The sequence below is a fragment of the Perognathus longimembris genome, chromosome 11, assembly GCF_023159225.1.
Source record: "Perognathus longimembris pacificus isolate PPM17 chromosome 11, ASM2315922v1, whole genome shotgun sequence".
NCBI classification, from domain to species: domain Eukaryota; kingdom Metazoa; phylum Chordata; class Mammalia; order Rodentia; family Heteromyidae; genus Perognathus; species Perognathus longimembris.
The window spans coordinates 26,197,146-26,215,688 of NC_063171.1; the positions used below are offsets into that span (position 1 = coordinate 26,197,146).

Sequence of the window (18,543 nt, forward strand, 5' to 3'; positions counted from 1 at the left end):
ACAAGGATCTTTGTAAAGAAATAAAATATAAGCTTATTTTCATTGGTAGAACAAATACTTTTTCAAGATGGATTTACTTATTTTGACTTCTATGCAAAAGGAGGGATGCAACACAGTGCCTTGTTTATTTTACAGGTAAGAAATTTAGTCAAGTTAAAGAATATGGTAATTTCTCCAACTAATTTAATAGATATGGATGATGATACAAATATTGTTAAACTTCTAATTGCTTAAATATTTTTACTATGTTTAACTAAACGGTACTTGCAAAAATTGTGTCAATTTATAGGAATATTTAAAGGACTCATTTTCTTTCTATGAGTTACATCTTATTTTGTCCATACCTAGTCCTTGAATTAGATAATGATTTTCTAAAAACTTGCTATGTCTAACCTCTAGAAGGAAGCTAAAACATAGATTTAATTATACTGATCAAGGACAAGTTACTTCAATTAGAAAATAGATATTTATAATATATCTGTGTCTCAAAACCAAGAGAGTTTAAGCATTTCAGATTCTTTTTTTTTTTTTTTTTTTTTTTGCCAGTCCTGGGGGTTGAACTCAGGGTCTGAGCACTGTCCCTGGCTTCTTTTTGCTCAAGGCTAGCACTCTGCCACTTGAGCCACAGCGCCACTTCTGGCCGTTTTCTATAAATGTGGTGCTTAGGAATCAAACCTAGGGCGTCATGTATAGGAGGCAAGCACTCTTGCCACTAGGCCATATCCCAGCCCAGCATTCCAGATTCTTTCTAGGATTTTCTCAACTAGAACAGGTTACCTTTATTGTGCCTTGGGAGATTCGCTAAACTTAATTAGCTATGTTTTTAAAGGCTTTAACCACATTAGTTCTTTAATTAAAAAAAATGTATACCATTCTCCAAATGCAGATGAAGGCTATGGGTCTCTACAAGTACCATCAATTCATTATATCACTAAAAATGTAACTTTCCCCACAATGAAAACATTTATCCATCAGTGTATGTTTTCTGGGAACAACAAAAAAGAAAATACCTTTATGTATTCTACAGCTCTCATTTCTCTCCTTTGAGCCTTGTTGGTCAATTTACAAACCAAAATAGAGTGGAACTATAAAGAATATCATACAAGGGCTGGGGATATGGCCTAGTGGCAAGAGTGCCTGCCTCATATACATGAGGCCCTGGGTTCGATTCCCCAGCACCACATATACAGAAAATGGCCAGAGGGGGTGCTGTGGCTCAAGTGGCAGAGTGCTAGCCTTGAGCAAAATAAGAAGCCAGGGACAGTGCTCAGGCCCTGAGTCCAAGCCCCAGGACTGGCCAAAAAAAACAAAACAAAACAAAGAATATCATACAAATATGGACACGTCCAGTTAGAAAGGCTGATAAATGAGGTTAAGAGTATTCTATGTTTATCTTCTGGTAAGTTTTCCTTCCATCCTTTAGAATCCCATCATGAAGCTAAACAGTAAAAGAACACTAAAGGCTGTAAGCAATCATGATAGTGTTCAGTACATTTCAAGTCCAAGCTGAGGCTAAGGCCAGATAACTAACACAACATGCATTATGTATATGCTACCTATTCCTAAATGAGTATGTCTCCCTGGGTGTGTACACAGACAATATATTCTACCTAGAACTTAATGAGAACCACTGCAAATAAATTTACCACTCACTTATGCTGGTCTTTTCCCTAAAAATGTGCATACACATAGGATCAATGGTCTTTAGTTAGCTAGCATTTTGACAAGAGGGTCTCTTTCTCACAAGTATGTTTTCTATACAGGTACTGCTCGCATGACTTGGAGTTTACAAAAGAGGGCTAGAGGCCTTAGTCCAAGAGCATTTTGCTTAGGGATTTTTTTGGAAGAGTTAATGTATGTATTACAAAATCATGCATATGGTTGCAGTATATTCATAAAGTTATGAAACCTTCACCACTATATAATATAGAACATTTTCATCATGCTTGTGGTTTTGAAGTTGAAATTCATACCAACACTATTTCTTCTCTTTATTTATAATTTAAAAGTGAAGTGTTAGTTACAGGAAGTACAGTGACATGACCTGAAAAGAGATAGATGTGTACATGTGTCTTAAAAATAAATGGAGACCACATTTCTACATTGCTGCAGCAAGAAAGTAAAAGCTAACTCTTCATTGTTGAGTTTTACCTTCAAATCGAGTTTTTAAACAATTGCCCTTATATCTATGCCATGAAGTTTAAGGAAGAGCACCTAACTGAAATATCTCTTAGAATAGCTTATTATCTAATATTTCTGAGCATTTAAAAAATTCTCAGTCTTTTTCTCTTGCCATATTATGCTAAGAGGCTAAGAGGGATTGTTATTGGCCTAGTGCAAGTTTTCTCTCAGTGCCCTCCATAATCTTTCTATTATTTTTAAGAGTTCACATAGATTGGGTTCCCAGCCTCAAATATTCTAAAGTGTTAATTCTTGTTTTGTTTGTTTGTTTGCCAGTCCTGAGGCTTGAACTCAGGGCCTGAGCACTGTTCCTGGCTTCTTTTTGCTCAAGGCTAGCAATCTACTACTTGAACCACAGCACCACTTCTGGCTTTTTCTATATATGTGGTGCTGAGGAATCGAACCCAGGGCTTCATGTATTCGAGGAGAGCACCTTACCACTAAGCCATATTCCCAGCCCCCTAAAGTGTTAATTCTTAACAGAGTTCTTATTCTTGAAATATTGGATTTAAAAGATACTAATGGTATCTTCTAAGACATTATGCTACTTTAATTAAGATAGTTATACTTACCTTCTTATTCAGCATCTGAAGGATAAAAATCTATTGACAGTTGGAGCTATGCTGTCAGTTGCTAGCTTGAAAATATAATTTGAATAACTTTGCCAAGTATATTATGAGGACAAATACCTAGACATTAATAAATGAGTATATAAAGTAGATATTGGTGGGTCACACCATAATCCTAGCTGCTCAGGAGACTGAGATCTGAGGATTATGGTTTGAAACCAGTCCAGGCAGGAGACTCTTTATCTGTGAGACTCTTATCTCCAATTAACCACCAAAATGCCAGCAGTGGATCAAAAGTCTTGAGCAAAAATGCTCAGGGACAACACTTAGGCTCTAATTTCAAGCCCCAAGACTGGCAGTCACACACACACACACACACACACACACACATACGGGTATAGAAATAAAGTTAAAATAACTACACGTGCATGCCATTACAATAATCCAAAATAAATAACTATAGAGGGTATATATGCAAATATGAGGCCACAGCAGATGGGGCGAGCAAGATGATATGAGTTTATAATTCCAGCACTCAGGAGGCTGAGTCGGGAGGATCACATACCGAGAACCCGTCTCAAGAAAAAAAAAAGTCACAACATGTGAACTTAAAATATAAGTACTTTAAAAGAAAGCATATACTTACAATTTACTTATTCACAAAAAGAATTTAAGACATAGTTAAGCCCTAGCCTGTTTTTCTTTTTCTTTTTTGAGACAAGTTCTCTCTGTTTTACTCAGACGAGTCTGAAAGTCCTGGGTTCAAATGATTCAGAGTAGCTGGAATTAGTGGCATATATCACTGTTGTCAGCACTACTTTGCTTAAATGTGCAAATGTGGACTTGCATTTCCTCTTCTCTGATTTTAAAGTATTCACCACAGATTTTATTTACAATGATGGTGGCATAAGAAAATTATTAAGACAAATTTTGGTAATATTTTAGCACTACTAACTTCTAAAGCATCACGTTAGAGGACCTACCTACCTTAAAACAGGACTTATTGAGAGGATAAAGATGGACAGGTTTCAAACCTTATCTACAAGCATCCTACATATTAATGTTATCTGCCACAGCTGTATATGGTATTAGTATCAGTACTCAAATCAGTTCTATGAAGCAATACTGATTTATGTTAGATTGGGTAGTAATTATGAGAAATAACAGGATGATCAATGACAGACTGAAGTAGTCCTGTTTAAAGTTATATTACTCTAGTAATTCTTAAATATTTTTAGTAGTAGACTTTATTAATTACTGATCATTTATTGAACATCAACTATATGCTGAGCACTTAACAATATCCCTCAGCCTCACAGCAAGTGATCAAGAAATCACAGACTACACGTACATCTTACACATTAGGAAGTTCAATAAAACACCCAACAATGGAAAAAGAATTAAAATTACAATCAAGAACTTCAAATTTTGTGCCCCCCCCTTTTTTTTTAACAGAGACAGGATTTGAACTCAGATGGGTCTACAAAATCCATAGATTCTTTCTACCATACTTCTCTATATACATCTCATACTATTTAATTCAGCAACAGAGTCAAGGTGTACTTAATGACTATTATCCATACCCAGCTCTCTGAGTACACAGAGACACTGTAGTTTATGGGTAGGGTGGGGTGTGGGTGACCTCATCAATAATACAGACACAGAAAATAACGCAGGCATTTCAGCACTGGCAGGATATCCCGATACATAGAGAGATGAACTAATATGCATGTATATGGATCTTCAAAATTACAACCTGCTGAAAAAATGCAATAATATTTCACTTAGAAAAAGCTGGAAATATTATTTCCTAATTTTTCCTCCCAGGGAAAGTGTTGCTAACTGCAATAGAAAATCTCTATTTTTATGAATGGCACTTTTTAAAATACCAAAAGTAACTAAGATACTCAAAGTAATTTTGATTCTGAAACTGCATATGGTAGTTAAATGTCAGTTATTGATAAAGCTGTTGTGGTAATAAATGTTGCAATAAACACCATAACTGTGCTTGATATAGCTTTGTGAGTTTTATTTTTCCTTCCAAATACGTTTGTATTTGTAACATTTGCTACAGACAGAGGTAAGTTTGAAACATCCTTTTGTCAGTCTTGGAAGAGTTCCCCTTCTAAAATGATACTGTAAAGCTAAGACAGTACTTTGCCATTTTCTCTTTTTTCCTCATTTTTGAAAGTAGGAAGCCTCTTTCTCCCTCTCCTTTCTCCCAGCTTCTTAGGATGATTCCCAGCACAAATGCAACAGCTGGAGTTACCTACAAATATATAAACTGAAAGAAAAGAAATATTATGGTTGGCGACTTAGTCTCATGCAATAAAGACAAACCTGTCTGGATAGCATGACAAGTCAGTTTAAATCATCAGGGTAGGACAGAGAGCTCTGCTTCAAGGTGAAAATGGTACTTTGCTCTGACAGGTGCAGTGTCCCCATACCTTGTATCTATCCATTGGATCTTCCTGCTGCAGCTGACTCTCTCGCATGGTCTGATATTCTTTTTCATATTTCTTCAGCTTTTTGGTTGGTACCTGAAGGGTTAGAAGAAAAGTATATTACACCAGACCATCATATAGGAAAACTGCTATTCTAATGAATTTCCTAGTTCAGTTTCTGGAATCCAAAAAGAACATTCCCAAGTCACTTGGGGGTGGGGGTAGAATCTAAATTCAAGAGTAGAACTTAGCAAACTTTCTCTGTGAAGGTCTAAGTAGTATCTATTTTAGGCTTTGTAACAGACATAGTCATGATCACAATCATTCAACTCTGTAGATATTTCATAAAAGTTGCCATGGATGATAATTAAGTGAACCAGTGTGGCTGTATTCCAACAAAAATTTATAGAAACATTCATAGTTTGTCCATCTCTGTTCTATAATACTGCTGATGTCCTAATTTTTCATATATATATATATTTAGTAGTACCATTAATTTTAACAATCTGTAGACATAATTCATTCGTAGTCTTCTGTTACATTGAAATGCAATAAGTATTTTGTACATCAGAAATTGAATAATAAGATAATATAACAAGAAGTTGAAATTCAAAGAAATATAGTCACTACTGAATGAAAGAATAGAAAACATGTAAACAACTGACTGATTTTTTTTTTTTTGCTAAAATTAGGTCATTCTCAAAAGTGGCAGTTTACTCTTTCAACATCTTAGAATTCTAAAAATGAACATCAAACCATAACACAGTAGAAAGGTCCCAGAATTTGACACTAGATGAACTAGAGTCTGAAAGTCCATTACAAGCTGTGGCTGAAGTGGTAGAGTTCTAGCCTTGAGCTAAAGAGCTTAGGGACAGCATCTAGGCCCAGAGTTTAAGTCCCATGACTGACCAAAAATAAAGCTAAGGGACAGTACCCAGGCCCTGAGTTCAAGCCTCAGGACTGGCAAAAAAACAAAAACAAAAACAAGAAACCAAACAAAACAAAAAAACCCAACCCAAACCAAACAAACAAAAAACCCACTTCTACTGTGCTCACTTCGGCAGCACATATACTAAAATTGCAACAATACAGAGAAGATTAGCATGGCTCCTGCGCAAGGATGACACACAAATTCGTGAGAGTCCATCACTTGTTTATGGTGTATGTATTCCTTTAGCAAATAGGTATTTAGCCACTTAGTCATAGTGAATAGGCAAAGAAATTTCTACCTGATAAAAGAGGTTGGGGAATTAAATGATGTAACGTAGGTAAGGTATCTAAAATAATGCCTATTTAAAGTATTTACAAATTTCAAAAAATTCAGTGAGAAAGTTATTTAAAGCACTTAGCCAAAAGTAATGTATTATAGGGCTGGGAATATGGCCTAGTGGCAAGAGAGCTTGCCTCATATACATGAAGCCCTGGGTTCGATTCTCCAGCACCACATATATAGAAAACGGCCAGAAGTGGCGCTGTAGCTCAAGTGGCAGAGTGCTAGCCTTGAGCAAAAAGGAAGCCAGGACAGTGCTCAGGCCCTGAGTCCAAGCCCCAGGACTGGCCAAAAAAAAAAAAAAGTAATGTATTATAAACCAGGTGCTAGTTAGCTCATGTCTGTAACACTAGCTATTTAGGAGGCTGAGACCTGAAGCCAGCCTGGGAAGCAAAGTCCATGAGACTCTTATCTCCAATTAACCAGCAAGGAGCTGTGGCTCAAGTAGTAGAGGACTAGCCTTGAGCAAAAAAGCTCAGGGAGTGCACTTAAGCCCTAAGTTTGAGCCCCAGGACTAGCGCGCGCATACACAAACACACACACACTCCATGTATTATATAATCCACTGTGTTCCATGTGACAAACCAAACTTTTAGCTTTTCCATGGACAACCAAAATAAAACAAAAAATGTATTTTCCCCTCCTGTTAGAGGTGCTGTGGATCAAATTCAATGTCTCATGCTTACTAAGCAAGTGCTCCACTACTAAGCTACACTCCAACCCTATATAGTTTGTTTACACATTAAAATCTTTCCTTTATGCTTAGATCCAAAGAAAGAGACTTGAAAGAAATGATTTTGTTGTTACAAACATTCTACTTTGCTGACTTGTTGAGGAGTCAGTGAATTAAGGATGGTGCAATATATACCATAGTATCTAGCAAATCATTTGGCCCATCATAGGTCCTTACTTAGATCAAAATATGATACTTAGCAATTATGTATACATTTGTGAAAAAGAGTCAAAAAGAATTGAAAATACCACAAGATTATAATTATTTTAAAGCTTTCTGAGAAGAGGATAGTTTCATTTCTCTTGAATTTGTCCAGTTTGTTAAAACAACAAGAACATTAACTCAGATACCAGGTATCATTGGTTTTCTTTATTTACTTTGTAATTTCCTTTCAGGATCACTGTGAAGTACTAGAATTATGTTCTTCTGATCACAATTAGGAGGTCTCACAATCTTACTCGAAACCTGAAACACAACATAAACTAACCAACAATCATCTGCTGGTAGGGAAATATCCTTTCAAACAGGAAGTGAAAATATTTTTCAGGGTGTAACTAGATTGAAAAGCCACTGCTGAATCCTTCATGAGAAACACTAATCCTTGATTACTACATCTCCAGAGACCTTCCACAGCACCTCGAACAACTAGAGTACAGTAAAGGGCACCACCTGCCAACTGTGCCTCTTCTCAAATCAAGATAAACAGGAAGATCATATACTAAAAAAATAACATTTTTCTTGGTCTCAATTTTAGTTTTCTTTTCTCTACATACATTAATCACATACTGGTAAAAAAAACAAAAACAGACTCTCAAGGTCAAGTAGCAAACTGCTAGAACTGAAATAGCCCTGGAGCTCGGGAAAAAAGGGAGAAAGTCTTAGGGTTCAAGCATGTAGATTTGCTTACGTATCTAAGAAAAGAAGGAAGGGGGATGCAATGAAAGGTATTGGGAACAAAGTCTATTCCAGAAGCCATTTCTTACCAGATCAGACATGTTTCAATATTTTTGAAACTGGAATACTATACTACTGGATACCAGTCTGGGTAATAAGTCCATGTGGAAGTATTGTCCACATAGCTCTAAAATGGATCCATTCATCAAGATTGAATTGCATATTGAAGCTTGTTTCTAAAAAAATTGTCTGAAACTATATTTTTAAGAATCAAACAGTTACTGATAGTGATTTTCCATATTTTTTTAAGAACTCAAATCTGCAATTTATGTTTAAAGGTCCATTTCCAAATGAATTAAAAACAAAATCCAAAATCTCCTTCTATACCCTGAATAAGCTAACCTATCCCATCCGGCTGAGATTCTAGGATGTTTTGCTTCATCTTGTTCAGAGAAACAGAGCAGGTTCCCAGAACAATATGTTGCTAGGAAACCTTCCAAGCTTATTTATCTTGTGCTGTGGGGTGATACTGAACATCCACCTGTAATTGGCACAATGTGAAATGGTGAAAAGCATAGGGGAAGAAGTGGCAGGAGAATTGATATGAAACTCTTATTTATGAAGTGATAAAAGAAAACGAGAGACTTCAGTTTTTAAAACTGTATTTCAAGAGCAAATAAAAATTGTGTTTTGTTTTAAAGAATGGAATATGAAGCTATATCCAATTTCTTCACACTGGAGAAGAATTAAAGATAAAGAAAAACCTCCTTGTATAAGCACTGTGCTAAAATTGCAGAAACCAGAATCCTGTCTTGGTTCTGTAATAATGTCAGCCAAGTACACACAAGAAGGAAAATATCTGCAGAGATCTTGAAGACTGGATTAGAACTCATTCTTAATGTCCAGAGTCCTTTGTCTTAAGATTTGGTGCTATATGCTAATAAAAATAAAATGAATATAAATATATAAAAATAAATAAAAATCCTTTTCAACATGGAGTTTTAATCCAAAGAGTAAGCGGTCACTAAAATTATTTGAATTCAAACAACCTATTATCTGAGTATTAATACCAACATATTATTTTTCCCTTTAAATTAAATCAATATAATTTGAGAGTGTAGACTTAAAGAGTCAGTTAAGGGATCACAACTTCTTTTAAATGTTTGACTAATTGTGGGGTCCTGGGGGTTGAACCTTTTGCCTTTCCAGCACTTCCTATTTGGTTAACTTCGGGAAATGTCCTAAAAAATTTACAAATATTTTATGAGTGCAAATAATAAAGAATGCTACTAACAAATAGTATTTAAAAAGATCACAGAGGGCAAGGGATAAGCTCAGTTGGTAGAGGACTTGTCTAGTATGTATAAGATCCTGATTTTGATACCTATCATCATTAAAAACATAAAACCAACCAATCAAACAACTAGAGAAATAAAAATGGTGTCTAGACTTCACAAGACATCCTGTAATGAGTATGACAGCAATCATTCAAATAACCAGCCCAGCTCTGACAATACTGGGCTTGTAATTACATCTTTGGAAGACAGTATTTTAAGTGAGAACCAATTGTTTTGAATAGTTAAACGATTTCATGCTGTTCTTTGTTCTCTTATTTAAACTTGTACAAAAATATCTATTTACATCGAAATAGTAAGAGCTGAAGGGACCTTTGGTGACTATCTGATGAAAACTCTTTTCTAAATAGTACTAGAGTTTCAACTCAGACCTGTGTACTTGTGAGGAAGGCACTCAACCACTTGAACAAAAGGCACTAAAACCTTTTTGTTTTAGTTATTATTCAGATAGGGTTTCCTGTTTTGTGCTCTGACTAACCTAGACTACAATTCTACGTATGCCTACAGGCTACCATGTCTGGCTTTCTTCTGTTGAGATGGGAATCTTATTTCAGATATTATGTGAGCCCAGGGAAATTACATATCATTAAAAGAGGAGAATCAATCTGACTAGACTTGGAGTGAGATGTGAGTACTGCAGAAGAGACAAAGAAATCTGATGTTGGCTTGAAGATAGTGGCAGAGTTTCCTTGGCCAGAGAATGAATGCCACTTCTACAAGCTGGAAATGCACTCTCCCCAAGAGACTCCAAAATGGGAATATGGTCTGAACAGTGCCTTCATGTTAGCCCAGGAATACCCATATTCTTCTGACCTACAGATCTATAAAGTAATACACATGTCTTTTTAGCTCCAAAACTTGTAATCATTATGACATGATAGGAAAGTAAAATAATAACTATAAATTGAGCCATCAGTTTCAAACAAAACAAAGCTGAAAATCTTAACCATTTGGCTGAAAGCAAGATTAAGAAAACATACCTACCCTTCATTTAACTATCAGTAAAATACGTGACCTGTTAAGCTTTATGTTATAAATGCAAAGAAACCAAACTACACACTGTATGTACAAGACAAAAAAAACGCCCACTTGCTCTGGTTGATAGGCAGATTCATGTGGTCTGTTCCTGCTGTTGCTCCCATATCACTAATAGCAAACGGCTGTGGTATTTGTTAATTTACAACCAATTCTTCCTAAGGATCTACACAAACAATATCCATTGGTATTTTCATTATGGTTTTACTGCATTCCAATTTTAAAATGCCTGTTCAGACCCTCTAAAATGATTTCATGCCCAGCATTTTGAAGGACATATTAAATCAAATGGGCTTTTTCATCTATTTGCCCTATGATTGCACTCAGTAGGTTACAGTTCCAAATCACTGGGGAAGCCTTATTAACTCCACTTCTGGTAATAGCCTCACCTGCTATTTACTGATGAGAGTAAACCTTATTCAGCTATTATCAAGAAACAATAAAGGAAAGAGTCTAATAAGTTTAAGAAAAAGAGTGGAAAAAGAATGATCAGGCAATGTTAAACAGTGACCTGCAATAACAGAAAAAGAGAAAGCACAGTAACTACTTATTTGTCTTAACCACTTTCAATATAGTTGTGCTGGTCTCAGTAAGATAAGGGAGAAAATGATTGCAAAAGCATACCAGTGTTTAATTGGAGACAAAAGTCTCAAGGAAGGGCTTGGAATGTGGCTTAGTGGTAGAGTGCTTTCCTAGCATGCATGAAATGCTGGGTTCGATTCCTTAGCACCACATAAACAGAAAAAGCCAGAAGTGGCACTGGGCTCAAGTGGTAGAGTGCTAGCCTTGAGCAAGGGAAGCCAGGGACAGTGCTCACGCTCTGAGTTCAAGCCCCAGGATTGGCAAAAAAAAAAAAAAAAAAGTCTCAAGGACTTTCCTGGCCAGGCTGGCTTTGAACTGTGATTCTCAGATCTCAGCCTCCTATGTAGCTAGAATTACAAGTATGAGCCTCTAGTGTCCAGTTGTTACCGATCAGCAATGATTGGCATTAAGAAAAGTATATTATTCCTGTCAAAACTTTTCCTAACAATTACATAGTGATAACTTAGAACATAATGGAAAATAATTCTCCTAATAACTCTGTGAGGCAAGTTATTCATAATTTACAAAATGGAACATAGACAGAGGTATTTTTCCCAAGGTCAGAACCTCTCCTCTTTAACTAGTATGCTCTACTATCTCTGGGATCAGAAAATGAAGCCAGAGCTACTTACGAAGCTGACAGTCATAACCAGACAGTCAAATGTGTCTAATTTCCATACCATTTCTTAAGTGCAATAGATGGTGATCATAAAAGATATAAAGGTAACAAAGAGGAAAAATCTGGGATAGGGCAGAGAGGAAGAAGCACTATAGTGAGGACAGTTGTTCAAATGACTGAGTTAGGCAAGCTTCCTTACTCCATTAAAAAACCCAGCATTTCCTCTGTGCTCAGAACAAACACTGACTGATTCAGCCAATTATAAAAGCTCTTTGGGGAATGAGGAGGTGAGATGAGGAATCAATCTGCTTCTCTTTTAGAAAGATAAAAATAAATGATGAATGCAAATGGTAGAAAGGTACTTATTGTTTGTTTAAAAATAAAGAAGACTGGTAGACGCAGGTTAATGTTTTCCAAAGCAAGTATTTGGAGTGGTCACACATGCAAGTGCCTACAAAACGAACACCATAGGCCAAAGATACTGTTATGTACCGCTCCTGTTCACTACAGATACTTTCTAGGAATTAATATAAATGACTCCATTTAGTATATTAATCACTCAATGAAGTAAAAGTAGATAAGAAATACAGTGTTACATTTCTTAGAAATTTAGGGTGATCTGGACTTTCAAGGCAGAGTTGTAGTGACATTGTCAAGAATTTATCAAGACCTGGACATGAAGTAGAGCAGTGGTGACTCAAGTTCTAATAGTTTAGCATTTATAAGGGACTTGAGAAGAAATACACAGATAGGAATAAAAAAGACATCTAAGGAAAGACTTTCAATGTAGATATGTGAAAAGGGAACTAGGAAATGGAAAGAGTGATCAAGATACACTGCACACAGATAAACTTCATGGTTTCCATATATTTTTTTTTTTTTTTTGGGCCAGTCCTGGGGCTTGGACTCAGGGCCTGAGCACTGTCCCTGGCTTCTTCTTGCTCAAGGCTAGCGCTCTGCCACTTAAGCCACAGCGCCACTTCTGGCCATTTTCTGTATATGTGGTGCTGGGGAATCGAACCCAGGGCCTCATGTGTACGAGGCAAGCACTCTTGCCACTAGGCCATATCCCCAGCCCCGGTTTCCATAATTTTTAATAATTAGTATATGTATTAGTGTCAAGTTGGATAAGAAATGTACTCACTGCCTTACGTATGAAACCATAACCCTCTGTACTTCACTTTGACAATAAAGAAAAAAATTCTCATGAGTAAATCAAAAGGACAAAAAAAATAATTAGTATATGTCTAGGATAGTCCTAGGAGAGGATCACAATAGCTCAATAAGCTATGTACATATGACCATATCAGATGATGCTAAGTGAAAGGAACTCCAAGATATGGAAACAGGAGGTTTTTCTTTGTTGTTTTTTAATGTACTATGTGAAGTTATTTCTTTTTTTTTCATTTTTTCCACTATGGTCTATCCCCTGTGGTCACTGTATTTGATTTTGGTATCCTGTGTGTTATAAATACATTTATCTGAATTAGGGAAGGGAAGGGGAATAACAAAATGGTGAGATCAAGCACAAAAGGCGAACCAATGCCACAGCAATACTCACAAGACAGACAGTATCTTGGAAATGAACTTCACAATTGGAGGGGGGGGACTTAAGGGGAGGGAAGGAGGGAGAAACGCAAGGGAGTAACAATGTTTGACAAAAATTGCACTTCTACCTTACGTCTGTAACTGTATATCACCTTGACAATAAAATTAAATTAAAAAAGATGCACTCATAACTGACATGTTGAACTGAAACCTTTTTGTACAACTACTTTAAAAGATAATAAATACATTTTAAAAATTAAAAGCGAGAAAAGAGACCTTCCTTCTTACCTCATATATTTTTACTCCACATTTTAAGAATATCTATATTGATGCCTACTTTGTTGTGTAGTGCTAGTACATCACTTTTCACAAAATGAATATAGATACACTGGAAGGATAGACTCAAATGACTTTTACTGATAGGCATTTACAATCAAAGACAATCTGAAAACAATAAGTCTCTGCTCCAATCCAGACTTTTTCTTTGGTGGTATTTGTTTGTTTGTTTGTTTTTAATGTGGGGCCTCCTATTTGCTTAGCACACTACCACTTGAACTACATTTCCAATACTTTATTTTTTGTTTTTTTGGTGTTGTTACTGAAGCTTGAACTCATATCCTAGGCTCTTTACCTAGACGTTTTGCTCAAGACTGGTATTTACCACTTGAGTCACACCTCTACTTATACTTTTTGGTGGTTAATTGGAGATATGAGTTTCATAAACTTTCCTGCTTGGGCTAGCTTCAAACCACAATCCTCAGATCTCAGTCTCCTGAGTAGCTAGGATTATAGGTATGAACCATCAACATTTGGCCCATTATTATTATTATTTTGCTTTAGGTTATTTTTCCCAGATAAGGTCTAACATCTTTTGCTCAGAGCTGGCCTCCAACCATGATATCCTTACCAGTTTTATGGCCTCCCTTCTACTTGGGACCATACCCAACTTGATTGCGATGAGGATCTCATTAATTCTTTGCTTGGACCAGCCTTGAACTGTGTTCTTTCCCCATTTCTGCCTGCTGAGTACTTGAGATTATGTATGTTATCCCTTTGCTGTCTACACTGGATATCTTTTAGTTCTTTTTATGCATCCTGATCTTCTCTGGCTCAGTCTTCTGCCCAATGGATGTGGCACATTCAATGTAAAAATTCAGAATCAAAAGGTCAGAGATGTGGTCAGCCATGCCTATTTTTACAATGCTCCCCAGGCAGTTCTGATATATAGTCTGTTAGAAAACCACTGCAGTAAAATGCTGAGCATAAGGATAGAAGAAGTCAGAACCAGTCTACCAAGGCTTTTATGAATTGGCCTATAATAACCAGTTTTCAGGGGAATATTTAGTTTCAAACAATCAATTTATTTTTATTTATTTATTTATTTTGGGCCAGTCCTGGGGCTTGGACTCAGGGCCTGAGCACTGTCCCTGGCTTCTTCTTGCTCAAGGCTAGCACTCTGCCACTTGAGCTACAGCGCCACTTGTGGCCATTTTCTGTATATGTGGTGCTGGGGAATCGAACCCAGGGCCTCATGTATACGAGGCAAGCACTCTTGCCACTAGGCCATATCCTCAGCCCCAATCAATTTATTTTTAAAAAGATTAGAAGAAATTAAATTTTTAAGATTAGGAAGGATTAAATATTTTAATGTTCTAAACTATTTTAGCAATCTATATATAACTATCTATAATTAGTTATATAACTTCATAAGCAATTTATTTAAGCATCCTCTTCAAAACCACAACTTCTTTCTAGGGTTCTAGGGTTTGAACTCAGGGCCTTGCTCTTGCTAGGCAGGTGCTCTACCACTTGAACTGTACCACCAGCCTTTTTTCTTACTTTAACTTTTTTAAGATAGGGTCCTGCATTTTTGCCTATGGCTAGCCTTGGAAAACAGATTCTCTTACCATGCTTTTTGTGTAGCTGTAATGACGAAACAACACCATGCCTTGTTAAGTGATATGGGGCCTCATTAGCTGTTGGTCTGGCTAGCCTTGAATGATAATCCTGATCAGCTAGGATTCAGTTGTGGTTAAACTCAGTCTACTTCTTGTGTTTTATAATGCGGTAATATAAACATCTTTCACAGAGCAGGCAAGTGACAGTACAGGGCTTATAAGCACTCAGCATATAATAAACCTTACAAAGATGAAGTAGGTATTAACTACTATAACTTCTTTACAAATTGAGCAAGCAACACAAGACGAAGTAACAAACATAGGCACCATAATATTGACAGATTCAAGAGGCCTTTTTGATATGAAAGCTAAAGCCTTCATTGTAGTATATTACATAACTAACATCTACAGTGTCTGTTGTCTAACAAATGTATTAAGCCCTCTTAAACCTATGCTTGGTTGGCCCTATCAGTAGCTATTGTAACTGAGTTACTCAAGGATGAATATGTCATTAATACTTAACTAGAAGACAATGAACTTCAGATAATTATCATAATGCCTTTAAAAAAAAGCAAACTGTTTTTATTCTTGGCAAACTAGAAAACAGAAGAAAGTGAAATTGTCTCATGGGTAGATAAATCAGAAATTTAATTCTGGGCAAAGCCTGCTTAAAATTCCATAAAGTCTTAAAAGTGGAGAGACTGAAATGATTACTTTCTCCCTCTTGGACTTCTGAAAAAAAGCATTGAGGACATAAATAAGCCAGGAGATTTTACAGCCCAAAGCCAATTACCTTACAATGCTGGAAGCAATAAGCACTTAGATGTAACTCTTCTTTTTGAGTCCTACATCTTCTTAGCTTATTATTGCCCAGACCTTTCTTTCTAATCCAACAGTAACCCATACAAGTGTATACAAGTAATGCTGAGCACTTTTCTTCACAGCAGCAATAGGTGATATGGGATAACTATTCCTTCCATTGGTTTTTAAGTTTATTTTTGAAAGAAAGAACAAAAAAGATACTTAGCCTGTTTTTATCTTTTAGGCAATTATCTGTCACTACACTGATTATTCTCAATTTGAGCTAAGTTATGAAAACTCTAATTTCTCCTTGCAAAAACCAAGAAGCAATGATAGCTTAGTATACTATATTGAATGTTTTTATTTCCTTTTGGGGGAGAAGTGCTTAATAGCTATTGCAAAATCTCAAGTAAAATTTCAATTCTTAATGAGTTTTAGGTTTGAAATTTATCAGTTGAAAATTTTAGTATCATTTGTGGAGAATGACAGCATGACTACCAAGAGCCAGAAATTAAAATCATAAGATAGTATGCATGGTATGAAGCCTTACTACATACTAAATAGTACTGTTCTGGTTCCAGGGATTGGATTAATCAGGTGTAGTTCGGAACGTGGGCTACAGAAAACTGATACAACTGGACATTCAGAGCAAGCTAATTAAGCTTACTTAAAATGAGACAATAAGACAAGAGAGAAAGAATGACTGGGAGCCAAGTAGAACACTATTTTCTATTAGAATCCAATGTAACACTCAGTGCTTTTGAAAAATTTCTTCCACAGGATGCTAAGAAACCTGAAAAAGTCCTTTTATGTCAGTTGTTACTGGCAATTAGATCAAGAGTAGATACATCTCTTGCTAAAAACAGCCACAGTAGGCAGAAGACTACAGACATTTGTGCTATAAGACATTTAATTTGAGACAAATGTATATGCAAATATGTCTTTATAGAGATTCAACTTTACAATATCAGACTGAGGACACTTGGAAAGGCTGTAAAGTAAACATACATCACTTACTGTATTCACCGACCTTTAAATGTAGAAAGTAAAATTGGTTAAAACTGATTAACATGGGAAGAAAAATATATCCCAATAACACTGCAATTTTTAAAAATCATCTATTTACCCAGGCTTATACCTCTGATCCCAGATACTCAGAAGTCTGAGATCTGAGTATCATGGTTTGAAGTCATCTGGGGCAGGAATGTCCCTGGGACTTTGATCTCCAATTACACATCAGTAAGCCATAAGTGGAGCTGTATCTTGAGTGATAACCTTGAGCACAGAAGCTCAGGGACAGTGTTCAGGCCTTGAATTCAAGCCCTAGGACACACACACACACACACACACACACACACACACACACACACATCATCATCATCATCATCATCTATTCATTTACTCATTCAATGAGTATTTATTGAACATTTACTATGTAGCATGCATTGTCATCCTAGAAGAAATGTACAATCTGTCTCCTCAAAGAATTTATTATTTGGTGGGAAGGAAATAATAGCATGCTTAAATAAACACTGCATTTAAAAGTAAGTTAGTGCTCTGAAGGAGAAGTAAAGGTTCAGGGTGATTACAGTGGCTCTTACTTTAATTGTTCCTGTGAGGAACGACAAAGAAGCCTAGTTCTGAATAAGTCAGCTAGTGAACAGTGGGGAGAAAAGATCTCCAGCACAAAGAATGAAGAGCACAGGGTGGAAAAGGGCAAGGCCAGCTATACATTTTACCAGCTTACTGCAAAGTGAAAATCAAGGGCCCTTGTTCAAAAACTCAGAATTTCACAATGTCATGATGGAGTATTAAACCAGGTTGTGTGGTTGCACAGATCACACACCCGTGAAGTTACCTCTGGGAAGGAAGGAAAGGAGCCCTGTTTAAGGGATTGTAGCCTAGAGGTTGGTGCACAGTGAGGGAAGAAGGGCTAACTGAGGCTGAGGATGTCTGAGAGGCAATCAGGCCCAAGTCCCAGGAAAGCTCTAGGAACCAACTCACAAAATGCCTGCTACTTTCTCCTTCACAGTTGCCTCCTATCATTGAAGATCTGTTGTGCAGCTGAGGATGTGGCTCAGATGTACAGCATTTGCCTAGCAGGCACAAGGTCAAGTCCAGGGGCTACACAGTGATCCTGCCTACACTGAGAGGAAGACAAAGATGATAGTCTCTGCTTTGAAGTAGTTTACAAGTAATCTTATAATTTAGTTAAATCTGCTAAATTCCACAAGAAAATTATTAGCATCATTTATGGGAGAGTCACTTGGAGAGGGAATGTAAGAAGCAGGAAGGCCTAACAAATTGACTTAAACTCACATTTTTGGTCCAGAGTTCTTGCTCTGAGCTATCATACCAGAAGTTGCATGTCACATTTTTGCTTTGTCTGAAAGCCATGCTATAATTCTATCTCATTTATTTTTTTTTTGTCTATTTGATGTTACACACATACACACGCACACACACAGGGCTTCAAATTGAGTAAGAAATGGCAACAAGAAAAATAATTGTCCTTGAAAATAATTATCCATCATTATCATCTAGAGCCAGACTTGGAAGGAACAGTAATATGAAATACACTAAGAAATGAACTGAAAGACAATGATATATGTAC

At 36.5% G+C, this 18,543-nt stretch overlaps 1 protein-coding gene and 2 non-coding genes across 6 annotated transcripts in view; 2 read left to right on the forward strand and 1 right to left on the reverse strand.

Moving 5' to 3' along the window:
• The window catches only part of Rabgap1l (RAB GTPase activating protein 1 like), a 526,658-nt gene that overhangs the window by 26,176 nt on the left and 481,939 nt on the right, over nucleotides 1-18,543 (reverse strand). For 3 of the 4 annotated variants that reach the window (XM_048356662.1, XM_048356667.1, XM_048356665.1), the window contains one exon: nucleotides 5,198-5,290. In XM_048356662.1, the coding sequence (XP_048212619.1) occupies nucleotides 5,198-5,290 (93 nt within the window). Of the gene's footprint in view, nucleotides 1-4,762; nucleotides 5,035-5,197; nucleotides 5,291-18,543 lie in introns of those variants that run through there. The other variant, XM_048356663.1, reaches the window with a different exon arrangement.
• LOC125360321 lies at nucleotides 6,243-6,349 on the forward strand. Its single transcript, XR_007212711.1, has one exon. It is a non-coding gene; the product is annotated as a U6 spliceosomal RNA (small nuclear RNA).
• Nucleotides 8,854-9,029, forward strand: LOC125360305. Its single transcript, XR_007212699.1, has one exon. It is a non-coding gene; the product is annotated as a small nucleolar RNA SNORA81 (small nucleolar RNA).